Source organism: Leuciscus leuciscus (genome assembly GCF_965113295.1).
Source record: "Leuciscus leuciscus genome assembly, chromosome: 13".
NCBI classification, from domain to species: domain Eukaryota; kingdom Metazoa; phylum Chordata; class Actinopteri; order Cypriniformes; family Leuciscidae; genus Leuciscus; species Leuciscus leuciscus.
In genome coordinates this window covers 14,956,807-14,970,669 of record NC_138737.1, presented here as the reverse complement: position 1 = coordinate 14,970,669, position 13,863 = coordinate 14,956,807, and the positions used below count along the sequence as shown (strand labels likewise).

The window sequence follows — 13,863 nt, the reverse complement described above, 5'->3', positions numbered from 1 at the left end:
ATATCTCACCACTGCATTTTAGCATCAAACTTTGAGTTACACTCATGATGTAGGACTCAATTCTAAGTCTTTGTGAACTTGCTGAAGAAAATAACTGTACAAAGAAAGTTGACAATATTCTGTATATTTAATATTTCAGTGCATTTTCACATAAGCAAGAATGTTCCAGCTGTAAAACAGCTAAAAGTATTTTGGATACATACTGGAATTCAATTCTTGTAGCAACAAATACAATAGTCAAGCAAAGTCCTACAAATTCCTTCACATTTTGAGGTGCAAAATCAATATAATTGGATGTCTGTAAATCAGACTATTCAACAAAAGTGCCAGTCATCTAAGAGGAAGCTTATGAGGATACCATTCAACAGTAACAACCACTCAAACCCTTATTTTCTTCAGACTTACGAAGAGTATATACATCTTGAAATAAGGTTATTAGTTATTACAATGTGACATTTTTTAAAAGATATATTCTTGAGGCATATATGCCATCATTAATGGTATTATCAAATGGCAAAAGAAAATAATCAAATGAAATCAATAATGGAAATCATTCAATACATTTTCTTGGTAACTCAAAGTGAAACTACAACAGTGCAATGACATTCCACCCATTCATATGTGCATCTTTATTAGATTGCAAACAGTTCCATATCAATGCTCCCAGATTACACTATTTTTATTGCAATCTCATCCTTTGCTATGTGATTTCAAAGCAAAGTAGTGGCAGCACTGATTTATTCAAGTTATTGGGTGAGAAATGTAAAGGTGACCGCTGGAATGAGACTGGAGCTGGCTGATTCACATCATTTATGTTAACAGCAAGCTACTAAAGGTTTTCACAGCTGCAGTTTGAAAGCTGAATACAATCAAGTCAGCCTTCGTACAAAATAATAATAAAAACACACAAGCATCAGGCCAACTGAAAATACATTGCCATAAAAGCTGAAATTGTAAGACGAACATGCAAATGTTGTCTCAGTCAGTGGTGCCCATTTTGTCCTTTTCCCCAGCTGGAGTCTGAGGGCTTAGCTGAGCAGCTTGTGGCGATCAAACACAGTCTTTCGCTGCTCCTGGACCTGTTTCTTCCAGCGCTGCTGAGCTCCCTCTACCCTCTCCAGCACCGTGTTCCCACGACCATCCACATGCGGCCTCATGTCCTGTCAGGAGAAACAATGAGCACAATTAATATCTAAACCTAACAAAATGGTCAACAAAAATATGAACCATAGCACAAATATTTTATCCTTAATACCATTTACTTGTTAAATAGTAATACAATTACTTTATTGTTAGTTATGTGTTTGTTCTGTAAATACATATTCAACAGAAAACGTGTCTTCATTTTTGCGAAGTGTGTGTGAAAGACTTGTATCTAAGCAATGTTGTGCTATTTAGAGAAAATATTTCCCAATGATATACCTAAAGATTTATTTTCCAATATTCCAAGTCAAATGTAAACTTTTCAAATAATAAATTAGGTCAAATAAGCACAGATGTGGACATACCTCAGAATCCTCCTCGTTGTGCAGTGGAATGGTGTACTGATCATGTTTGCGGATCAGAGGATCAACTAGAAGCAGGAACAGCATGTACAGCAGAAGAGCTCCAACCACTGACAAGTAGATGATAATGGTCACCTAGGAAATATACAAAAATATCAAAGTAGGCAAGAAACGGAAGTTGCGATAGTATTTTCATTCCTTTTGTGATGTATATCCGAGTGAAACGGCTTCTCGAAAAAGAACATTTGACTTGATTTTGTCCTTTGGGAATTGATTTGATTGTAGTTAACTATCGCTATGATGTCATGTGAGTGACAGGTTGCCCCGCCCTCACGCCAGTAAACACATCACCAGATAAGAGAAGTTGCTGCAAGTGTGAGGGAAGTCATTTTGAATAAAGATTTTGAGGGCACATAAAATAAATTAAATAAATTAAAAATTAAAAAAATTAATGTGCAAAGATAAATAATTTATAACAAACTGAAATGTTCCATAAAAAACGGTAAATTTTCATGGTGACTTTAATACCCTTTATACTACATTATAAAAGGCAAGAAAGCAGATTATAATAAACATATCTTTAATTTTAAGTAGGATTTATTGATTATTGGAAGTTGCTCAATACCTTGATGGTGTTGCTGCTTCGTTCTTCATACTTGCACTCACAGAGCAGACAGTAGGCCTCCACATCATGACCAGGCACTGGCATGGGCTCCACCACATGCAGACAGTTACTATAAACCAATACATAAAAAATAAATAAAATCATATAAGACAGTTTATTCATCTATTTATAATTTTCTTTACAGACAACACAGGTTTATGCAAACTCTCACCAGTCTTTCTGGGTCACATTTCTTTTGTAGATATGTCCACTGATGTTTCTGTAAGGTGGACAGATGCACTTGCAACGCACATCTTCAAAACTCTGTGTAAGGAACATTATGAAGTGACATGTTTAGGGAATATTTGACATAAGTGGGAAAATATGAAGAGCATAAATTTAATGGACATGTGTCAGGGGATAATTGTACCTTATCTGCATGTGCAACTGATATCACGTCTATGAGAACAAGAAACAGCAGAACGAGTGCTGGTGCTCGAAGATTTTGAGCAATGCTGGATGACATGACGCCTGCACATAAACATCATTTACTTTATTTGTTGTTTTACAGAAGGAAATTGTTTAAATTGAACTGGGACAATCAGTATTAAAGTAAACAAGGCTAATCATCGGTTGAAATTCTTATTCATGTGGGACCTAAACAATATAACGTTACTCCTAATCAATTTGTGTATTGAGTGGCTTATGCAGCATTTGTATAAAGATGATAGACACCCGGGGACACAATTCCACAGTTTAGGCCTTTTCCTTTCTCTATTGTGTATTTAAAGAGAAAATACTATTAAATCTTTTTTTTTAAATCAATGTTTAAACTAAATGTTACATGCGCAACTGCAAACGTAAAAATAAATGCATATACGCACCTTTAATAATACATCAATGCCCATCAAATATATGTTGACTTTCTCCGGAAGTTGAGACTGTGTCACGTGATGATATATGTCCCGCCTTCATGACCGGTGAAAGGCAAATTAAAAGACTTCACAACATGTTTTAATCATAGACTGTAAAAAATAGGTTTTAATACGAACTGAAATGAAATAACGTTATTTATTTGTTCCATAGAAAAAAAAACTCATGATATCTTTATGAGTTGTAATGTCCCCAAATTTATATTATAAAATAGAGATAATAAAAATAAAAATAATTACTTATTGACTGCACACAAATAAGAAACGCAGTCATTTTGTAAACCACCAAAAAGGAAATAAATCAGCAAATGGAAAGCTAATCTTCTGAGGAAGCGCAAAAAGTCTAGGCATAAGTTCATACATAAACCCAACTTTGTTCAAACTTCCCATAAACAGTTTACTCTGTCTCTATTGGTTTCCCAACCCGTCACTCAGACTGTGCCACATCCAATCATCGAGCAGCCTTTTAATCATATATAATTTTGGCGGCGGTCGGAAGATGGCGGAAAATTTGAAAGGTAAGAATATATAGTTTAATCGTTCAGAAACAACGGTTTACTTAATATATGTCATCTCTTTTACATGAGTTGTTCGTTAAATTATGTCTTTACAAAGAAACCCCGGAAACAAACACTCCGTTTTGGAAGAATCGTTGCTGCAAGTTGTTGATAAAAACTCACATCGATGGTCGATGTTATGGCCACCGCGCGCTCACGGAACACGTTCAACAAGCTCATTGTGAATGCCTTAACTCATCCATCTTTCTTGAATTAACTTTGTAAAGTTGTACAATGTCACAGTTGGTTCAAATGTGTGGACGTTCAGTAGTTAGCAAGCATCATTTTCAGTGTTTAGCTAACTTTCCCGTTGTAACGCTCTCTTGAGGAATATGATCTAACGTTAACGTTACTCCGTATGTTTGAACGCTGGACAAATGAAAAAAACCACATTTCCCCTCAACATGTTAATCTACGCCTCTGTCGTTGTTTACCCACTTAGTTTAAGTTTACATCTCATGTCTATTCTTAATAATTACGATTAGTCTTAGCCAGTTTAATAAATGGCCCAGTGGTTAGTGATGATACATGTTTGATTTCCTGTAAGGATTTTTTTAATCTCAAACTGGCAATATGATCCAGTTATCTGTACAATATTTTAATAAATGTTTAACTTTCATGTTGTTCTGTGGTGCTGCGTGGTTTACTGCAGTCTTTCAAGCTTTTTAATGAAAATAATCATGAGTTAGGGGTCTATGATGATGATTCCCTAGTCAGGGATTATATATTCCCTTCCTTCAATATACAAGCAGTAATATAATGACCTGTTTAAATGGAAAATTATGTGAAATAGTAAAATCAATTAAATTGGCTTTTGTTTGTAATTGTACTAAAGAATGTTAAAATTTTTTACAGACAGTATTTGCAACATCTTTTTTTAAACCCAATATTATAATGTTAGATTCTTAATTGAATTTAAAATGATTTGGGTAGCACTTTTCACAAATATCATTTTGAAACAAAATTAATTCCATACAACTAGTTAACTAATAAATCTTAAAATAAATATTTTGTAACAATTTTGAACAGTAGTGTGCGTGTGTGTATGTGTATATATATATATATATATATATATATATATATATATTACGCTTAAAATCCATTTAGTAATTTTTGCTGTCAAATTCTCAGCAGACTCCTAGTTTACAGGCTTTACAGGCATGTGGACTTCAGCTATTTTCTAAATTTATTTTCATATTTTGATCAAAACTTTACCACGTCTGCCATCACAAATTTCATCATGTGTTTTTCCTGCAATTAACATCTAATTGTTCTTGTAGGTCAAGAGTGTAGGGTAGCATGCATTGCCAACGCAGACCAGCTGGAAGTGATCTGTCGAGAGCAGGGGGTGGTATGCGGCGAGCTGGGCATCAGCAAGAACAACCTGTGCGACTATGAGGTAGAATACCTTTGCGACTACAAAAGGAAAGTTATCACCGATGGGAAGACACAAACAGTACAGGTGAGCATAAAACTCTGGCTTGTAAGTGGTCTCACATTAGCGGTGGGTGATATGAATGACCAAAATATTATTTTCACGATATGATACATTTTATTGCATGATAACAATGTATATCTCAATATAGCCTAGTTATTTGTGTTATTTAAAAAATAAGAACAAAGAAGCAAATTATAAAAAGTAGGACAGATATAGCTTAATATAACAAAGATACAAATTAAACGTAGTAAGAAATACTCCAGAAATTGGATAATAAAATGTAAAAACTAGGGCTGTAGTCAAGATCACCTTTGTCGAGTCCAAGTCAAGACCAAGTCCAAAGAGGTTCGAGTCCAAGACAAGAACGAGTCTAAAAAGGTTTGAGTCAAGACCGAGTCCAGGACAGGAAAAAAAAAGTCTGCTAAAATATATAGCCTATAGAAATTAAATCATTATGTAATAATGAAATAATGAATGATTTAAATTTTATTTAAAATAATTGACTAATTCAAAGAACAACAAAAAAATAATTATATAGGCCTAAAGGAGCACACACATTCGTTTCGACTGTCTGATCAGCCTCACATTCTGTTCCTGTCAATCATACACGCAATGTCAACCAATTAAACTGCATGAGGGAGGGCCGAGTCAACTCACTCACACACACACACACACACACACACACACACACACACACACACACACACACACACTAGAGATGCGGATCGGGCGGATGACGTGCCGAAAAATAATATTTTAATTAAGTTCGGGCAGGTGGCGGTTGAACCAATCAAATAAAAAAAGTTTGCCACTAAGCAAAACTGCAAGCTATGAGCCCAGCTGTCAGTACTATTGGAGGAGGCCTAAACGTCTCGTAGATGAGACTGCCTGGGTTATTTTGTTTCGATATTAGCTATATTTTAAAACAGCCAGTCATAGGAGCCTACCACTCGTGGAATAGGCATTTAAAAGAGAGGCAGATTATGGAGTGATATGACTCAGAAATTACATCGGGCAATGTTCAGATGTCATTCAGCGAGATGTTCAGAAGAACGCTAGAGCTAAACTTCTACAAGCTCAATAACATCCACATAAAAAAATAAAAAGGTACGAAAAAAAGTCGGAAAACTTTGCCCATTAATTAGATGTGCAAGGCAAGCATGCAAGTTTTCGGATTGTTAAGGACAATAAAAAATGTGAATATTCACGTTGCACTAGCGGTGGACTTTCAGCGAGTTTATTTAAACATTTATTTTTTAAAGAGCCGTTTGTGAGTCAAAAGAGCCGGCTCTTTTCAGTGAGCTGAGTCAAACGAGCTGGCTCACGAAAAAGAGCCGAAATGCCCATCGCTAGTTATTAGGTGGCCAGTGTTTCACTTTCCCTCCAATAATATTTTGTTTTAATATCGCTGCGACGTATGTGTGCTTACTGGGAACATAATAAAGACACCTGGACTCGGTCGAGACCAAAAGCCATATTTGGCAAGACCAGTGGCCGAGACAAGTCCGAGTCCGAATGCCAGCGTGTCCGAGACCATAGAAAAACGGTCTCGAGTCCGGACTCGAGTCCAAGACCAGACTCGAGTACTACAGCCCTAGTAAAAACACTGGACTGTCTTCACTGTACGAATTAAATATAAATGGATGCTTAATAAAGATAAAATAGTTATTCAGTTAAGAGCAGTGAGTTATTTTCTCTTTATCATTTGTTGTTTGATTAACATTGACACAGACAGCAGCAGGTATTCACCACGAAATTAAAATTGACGATTCCTTTTTTTAATGGAACATTGCGGTATTCATTATAAATGATTTATTCATGCTCATCTTTTTCTTTTTTTAAAATATCTGTGTGCTTTTGTAAGTTTTAATCAAAATAACTTCCCCTCCCTTTTGCAACAACATCTCTTCTGTGATGACATGTTTACTGGTGCAAGATCACAGCAATAGCAAAACACAATGATCCAATCAATTCCCAATGGACAAAATCAAGTCCAGCCCTAAAAAAAATTCTAGTTTGAGAAGCCGTTTCATTTGGATATGTCACAAGAGGAAAATAAAAGTCTATCACAACTTCCGTTTCATGTCAACTTTTAAGACATCATGCGTTGACCCAATAAACTGATACACATCTGATTTTCTCCCAGCTGTTTAGGATCACTTAAAAGGGTCCTATTAAGCCCTGTTTTTGGGGTGTACTAGACTCTAGTAACTAGAATATGCTTGCATGCTTGATTGTTCAAAAAACACATTATTTTTTACATCATTACAGCTCCTCTCTCCCAGTCTGTCCGAAATAAAGAGCCGTTCGTTTGTAGTTCTTGTAAAGTGGATTCTGTTAAATAAAATATCTCTTTTTGGAGTAGACTTTGAGCTTTGTAACCTTGCAGATCTTTTTTTATGCTCAAACAGCAACATTACACACATTGAAAAAGTGAAAAAGCATAATAGGATAACATTTTAATTATCCCGTAATTGACTTACCCTCAAGCCATCCTAGGTGTATATGACTTTCCTCTTTCAGTCTTCTTTATTCACGAACGAGAGGATAGAGTTTGATGCCCAGCCCTATTTGTTTGAACCTTTTATAAATGATGGATGCGCTTTTTGGACTTACTGCTAGGTTAAATCTAGGTTACCATTCGCTCCCATTATAAAGCTTGGAAGAGCCTTTTTTTATTCTTTTAAAAAATATATAACTCTGATTGTGTTTGGCTGAAAGAAGAAAGTCATACACCTAGGGTGGCTTGAGGGTAAGTAAATTATGGGATCATTTAAATTTTTTGGAGAATTAATCCTTTAAGACATAACTGACTGTTTACACAAATATTCCACACAATGGGCATTTTGACACAAGTGAATGTGACCATTCAAGTGCAAAGAGAACTGAATTTGGGATCGCATGCTGTCTATGAGACTTTCTGTGTGTATCAGTCAGCACGAGTACAGCATTGAGTTCTTTTCCATGCCTTATTGCGCTTAATTCATTTTAATATCATGCACGTTCCATTCTTATTTTCTAATTCATGCATGTTTCATCACTGTAAAGTGTCAACAATTTTAAGTAGTACGGCGCTATGCGGATACATTTACATACCATGATATAAACAATATAGCATGAATTTCATAAATCATAAATGAATTTCACTATCTATATATATATATATATATATATATATATATATATATATATATATATATATATATACAGTGAGGAAAATAAGTATTTGAACACCCTGCTATTTTGCAAGTTCTCCCACTTGGAAATCATGGAGGGGTCTGAAATTGTCATCGTAGGTGCATGTCCACTGTGAGAGACATAATCGGAAAAAAAAAATCCAGAAATCACAATATATGATTTTTTAACTATTTATTTGTATGATACAGCTGCAAATAAGTATTTGAACACCTGTCTATCAGCTAGAATTCTGACCCTCAAAGACCTGTTAGTCTGCCTTTAAAATGTCCACCTCCACTCCATTTATTATCCTAAATTAGATGCACCTGTTTGAGGTCGTTAGCTGCATAAAGACACCTGTCCACCCCATACAATCAGTAAGAATCCAACTACTAACATGGCCAAGACCAAAGAGCTGTCCAAAGACACTAGAGACAAAATTGTACACCTCCACAAGGCTGGAAAGGGCTACGGGGAAATTGCCAAGCAGCTTGGTGAAAAAAGGTCCACTGTTGGAGCAATCATTAGAAAATGGAAGAAGCTAAACATGACTGTCAATCTCCCTCGGACTGGTGCTCCATGCAAGATTATGCTCCATGCATAATTCCACTAAACGTGTTTGGAGGAAGAAGAATGATGAGTACCATCCCAAGAACACCATCCCTACTGTGAAGCATGGGGGTGGTAGCATCATGCTTTGGGGGTGTTTTTCTGCACATGGGACAGGGCGACTGCACTGTATTAAGGAGAGGATGACCGGGGCCATGTATTGTGAGATTTTGGGGAACAACCTCCTTCCCTCAGTTAGAGCATTGAAGATGGGTCGAGGCTGGGTCTTCCAACATGACAATGACCCGAAGCACACAGCCAGGATAACCAAGGAGTGGCTCTGAGAGAAGCATATAAAGGTTCTGGCGTGGCCTAGCCAGTCTCCAGACCTAAACCCAATAGAGAATCTTTGGAGGGAGCTCAAACTCCGTGTTTCTCAGCGACAGCCCAGAAACCTGACTGATCTAGAGAAGATCTGTGTGGAGGAGTGGGCCAAAATCCCTCCTGCAGTGTGTGCAAACCTGGTGAAAAACTACAGGAAAAGTTTGATCTCTGTAATTGCAAACAAAGGCTACTGTACCAAATATTAACATTGATTTTCTCAGGTGTTCAAATACTTATTTGCAGCTGTATCATACAAATAAATAGTTAAAAAATCATACATTGTGATTTCTGGATTTTTTTTTTTAGATTATGTCTCTCACAGTGGAAATGCACCTACGATGACAATTTCAGACCCCTCCATGATTTCCAAGTGGGAGAACTTGCAAAATAGCAGGGTGTTCAAATACTTATTTTCCTCACTGTATATATATATATATATATATATATATATAGTGAAAGTAAATTCTACTACATGAAGGGTAAAATTTGTTTTATCAAAGCAAAAATGTATCCAGATCTAAATGCATTTAAGTTCGCCTAACATCCCTGTTACTCCCTTCACAGGAGTTATATTTGGTGAAATGGAAGGGGTTCCCTGAATCCAGCAACACATGGGAACCTCGGAAGAACCTGAAGTGCGTAGATCTGCTCAACCAGTTCTGGGAGGACTTGAATGTGGAGATGCGGAGACAGAATAAGCGTTCCGCCCCTCGTCGCCTTGACCCTCTCACTGTGTCGCAGCTCATCCAGCGGGCCAAACTCCGGCAGACCCTTAAACAGTGGGAGGTACACCTCAACAGCTTGGGCGCCCACAAGGGCCACATCTATGTCCGGAACCTGGTTGACCTTGAGGGCCCGCCTAAGAACTTCACCTACATAAATGACTATAAAGTTGGTGATGGGATCATGTTGAATGAGGTGTCTGTGGGCTGCGAATGCACAGACTGCCTAGGCAACCCCGTGGAGGGCTGCTGTGCCGGAGCATCACAGCACAAGTTTGCTTACAATGAATTAGGCCAGGTCCGCATTCGGCCCGGGTTGCCCATTTATGAATGTAACAAGCGGTGCCGCTGCGGGCTCGACTGCCTCAACAGAGTGGTGCAGAAGGGCATTCGCTATTCCCTCTGCATTTTTAGAACAGACAATGGCAGGGGCTGGGGGGTACGGACCATGGAGCGCATTCGCAAGAACACTTTCGTCATGGAGTACGTTGGGGAGGTAAGAAGCACGGAGGCTTCAGTCATAGTTAGTGGTCAGATATTTTTAAATCTTCTATGAATTTTTGTGTCATTTTATCATTTTGGTTTAGACAAGTGGTTAATAAGTCTGGCTTCATGATTGTTAAACTCTCTTTTTTCTGTTTTTCTTTAGATCATTACGACAGAAGAAGCAGAACGCAGAGGTCAAATATATGATAAAGAAGGCGCCACCTACCTTTTTGACCTGGATTATGTGGACGACGAGTACACTGTGGATGCTGCTTACTATGGAAACATCTCCCACTTTGTCAATCACAGCGTGAGTGGACTTGAGCTTGCATCTACTTGAAATAGACTTGTTTTTATTTTATATGTATGAATTGAATCTTACATTTCCCTAAATGTCAGCAATAATCACAACACATTTTACTTGACATCACTTAAACTGTAGCTTGTCATTTAAAGGCAGTAAATTGAATGTCACAAAAGTGTTTTCTTCGTTTGTGTCTTCAGTGTGACCCAAACCTTCAGGTATATAATGTGTTTATTGATAACCTGGATGAGCGGCTGCCACGGATAGCGTTCTTTGCCACACGTGGGATAAAGGCAGGAGAGGAGCTCACCTTTGACTACAAAATGAAGAGTATGTATGGGACTGTCACTGTATAGAAAAAAAGTAGTCTTTGCAACTTGACAAGTGATTTGGGGTCATTAACTTGGCCTTGACATACACTACCGTTCAAAAGTTTGGGGTCAGTCTTTTTTTTTTGGAAATTAATACTTTTATTCAATAATGATGCATTCAATTGATCAAAAGTGACAGAGACATTTATAATTTTACAGTATGTCATTAAGAGTTATATTTCCAATAGATGCGGTTATTTTGAACTTTATATTCATATTCATCTGTTACTTGAGAACCAATATTAATCACTATATTAATGATTTCTGAAGGATCATGTGACACTGAATAATGGAATAATGCCTGCTGAAAATGTAACATTGCCATTACAGAAATAAATTACATTTTAAATAGGGGTGTAACGATACACGTATTCGTATTGAACCATTCTGTACGAGGCGTTCGGTTTGTAATGCGTGTAATGCGTACCTATTTAAATGTTATTTTTAATGTGATGACCAAAACATTATTTATTCATCCTTCAAAACCCCATTTATAAAATTAAAAGTTTCCAGAAGTAGGAAAACTCACACTTATTTAACAATTAAAAAAACATTAAATTACCATTGTAACCAGTAGGTGACTGGCATTTCCACTCCCAAATATACATTTTTAATCGTTTTGCTTTTGAATTATTATTTCGACATTATGAATAAAAAATGCTGCCCTCAAATGTTAATCTGGAGCCTTGCAAACTTAAAATAAAACTGCACATTATAATTTCTGTAAGTTAAGTCTATTTATTACCAAGGCATTTGTCAGTAATAAAGTCAAAATGGGGGGTAATGTGAATAACTGCGCTACAGGTTGATTTTAAGGTGTGCCCCTAAATTTTCTGCTTGTGCGCCTAAAATTTTCAAAAGTCTGAAGCCCTGCACATGACAGTAGGCTAACACCAGTGGGAATACTTTAAACATGTTTACTCATTTATGCCGACATCACCCCAGTGTGTCAATAACTGGAACTAGACGAAAACAAGGAGAGAAACACGCTACAAACTATCCCTGCAGCATTTAGTGGACACTCTCATCTTTTTGGAAAAAAAAAACCTTACAAATTTAGTAAAAGCACACAGAGTTCCATATAAATACAAAATTGTTATTTTCTTTGTATTTGTTTATAACTACTTCAATATTACATTTAATTTTTTTATTGGTGGCTGATTTTGTTTTATATGCTGCTGAGAAGACACCCCAGAAGATGGGTCAAGTATAGCTCCATCATTGTTCAAAGTAAAAAAAAATCATACTTTATGATGTTAGTTTTAATAAAAAAAAATTAAATCAAGGAAATTTCTCTGGCATTTCTTTCTTTATGCTGTATCGAAAACGTACCGAACCGTGACACCAGTCACCGAACCGTGAACCGTTAAATCCCTAATTTTAAAATATATTTAAATACAAAAGTTATTTTAAGTCTTTGTTTTTTACATTTTTGATCAAATAAATGCTGCCTTGGTGAGCAAAAGAGACTTCTTTCAAAAACACTAAAAGAATCATACCAAATTATTGAATGATTTGAAGGAGTAAATCGAATTTTTCTTTCTCATTTTCCCCATAGTTGATCCAGTAGATGCAGAGAGCACGAAGATGGATTCTAATTTCAGTCTGACGGGACTCCCAGGATCCCCTAAGAAACGTATGCGCATGGAGTGCAAATGTGGGGTGGCGACATGTCGAAAATACCTCTTTTAGAGGATGTTCATGCTGAAGAGGGACTGAAAGAAGATCATGTGTTCAAGTGAATATGTTGAAAGCATCTGCAGTTTAGGAACCGTTTTGGCAGGTGTTTCGTAATACTTCATTGAATTTTAAGTATATATTTAAGTTTTTTTATTTCCCCAAGATAATTTTTTTTTCCCTCAGAATTGTTGTCTGCTTTAAATAGCTTATAAAATGTGCCATTAATCTTTCGATTTTTCCGTTAGAAAAGATGTGTAAAGGGGAAAAAAAGGGGCTTTTCAGTAATTGTTTAAAATCATATTTTAAATCGTATCAAAGTCTTACACAAATGATTTAAATTTTTTAAACTTTTAAATGGTCATATGTTTTATTTGTTTGAATAGGAGAGATTCTTTTTACTTTTTCAAACAAACTTTTGTAGTGTAACTTTTTGCCCTGTTTTTAGCACATATCTTTAGACCAGTGTAAAATATGACAAAATCGTCAATGTCCTTCCTTCTATTTTTTTTTATGACTTTAAATTACCACCAGGTGGCAAAATTTTACTATTAATGCACAGAAGAGAAGTTTGTTAGGCAAAGGGAGGTGGACCTACATGAGATGTTGCCTTTCAAGCATGCAAAATGTTATTCTGTTTTATGTGAATATAGTCTTATCACATGACAAAATATATTCATACTGTCAAACTGGTCTTTCATTGAATGTATTTGAGAGCTGGACTTCATGGATGCATAAATGAGTGGGAGTGTGTGGTTATTTCACCGATCTGTCTGACTACTATTCAGGGTTGTTTTTCCCAAATGTCTCATGAACCAAGTGTGGCAGTTGTTTCTAGTCTACTTGTGTTTGCAATATTTTTGGGAAACGGCTCAGGTGGTTTTTCAGAACTGGACAGTGAAGCTGGAATGTGTGCTGTAGATTGAGATAATACATACATTCTGGATTAGTTTATGCTCAGGAACATTTCCTTATTAAATTCACACAATTCTATTATAACTATCATCATCAACCAAATCTGTGCATATGTATATATTAAAAGACTACCACTTGTTATTTTTATGTTTTGTATTAAAGAAAATCGAGTTACTTTGTCAGACCTCACATTTCTCACACACTCCTGTATGTGCAACAAACTCTGTGTCCTTGTTTATTAA

General features: G+C 36.3%; 2 protein-coding genes across 2 annotated transcripts; one reads left to right on the top strand and one right to left on the bottom strand.

Moving 5' to 3' along the window:
* Positions 1 to 108: 108 nt before the first annotated feature.
* On the bottom strand, positions 109 to 3,078 carry tmem9 (transmembrane protein 9). Its single transcript, XM_082187962.1, has 6 exons — positions 2,994 to 3,078; positions 2,540 to 2,640; positions 2,342 to 2,433; positions 2,131 to 2,239; positions 1,509 to 1,640; positions 109 to 1,160 (listed from the first exon to the last, which is right to left on the bottom strand). Exons 2-6 carry the CDS (start codon positions 2,633 to 2,635, stop codon positions 1,029 to 1,031), a joined length of 561 nt encoding a protein of 186 aa, XP_082044088.1. The 5' UTR covers positions 2,636 to 2,640; positions 2,994 to 3,078; the 3' UTR covers positions 109 to 1,028.
* Positions 3,079 to 3,418: 340 nt separating this feature from the next.
* Positions 3,419 to 13,795, top strand: suv39h1b (SUV39H1 histone lysine methyltransferase b). The gene is made up of 6 exons (XM_082187959.1): positions 3,419 to 3,559; positions 4,879 to 5,060; positions 9,711 to 10,364; positions 10,518 to 10,664; positions 10,859 to 10,988; positions 12,588 to 13,795. The coding sequence occupies exons 1-6, from the start codon at positions 3,541 to 3,543 to the stop codon at positions 12,719 to 12,721; spliced, it is 1,266 nt and encodes a 421-aa protein (XP_082044085.1). The 5' UTR covers positions 3,419 to 3,540; the 3' UTR covers positions 12,722 to 13,795.
* Positions 13,796 to 13,863: the final 68 nt, after the last annotated feature.

Excerpts from the sequence above, each read along its gene's own strand:
- tmem9 (XM_082187962.1), bottom strand. The coding sequence starts at position 2,635 with ATGTCATCCAGCATTGCTCAAAATCTTCGAGCACCAGCACTCGTTCTG. Across the intron at positions 1,641-2,130 it reads GAAGCAGCAACACCATCAAG|GTGACCATTATCATCTACTT; the intron begins GTATTGAGCAAC and ends TATATTTCCTAG. Across the intron at positions 1,161-1,508 it reads ACAACGAGGAGGATTCTGAG|GACATGAGGCCGCATGTGGA; the intron begins GTATGTCCACAT and ends TTCTCCTGACAG.
- suv39h1b (XM_082187959.1), top strand. Across the intron at positions 10,365-10,517 it reads TCATGGAGTACGTTGGGGAG|ATCATTACGACAGAAGAAGC; the intron begins GTAAGAAGCACG and ends GTTTTTCTTTAG. Across the intron at positions 10,665-10,858 it reads CCCACTTTGTCAATCACAGC|TGTGACCCAAACCTTCAGGT; the intron begins GTGAGTGGACTT and ends TTGTGTCTTCAG.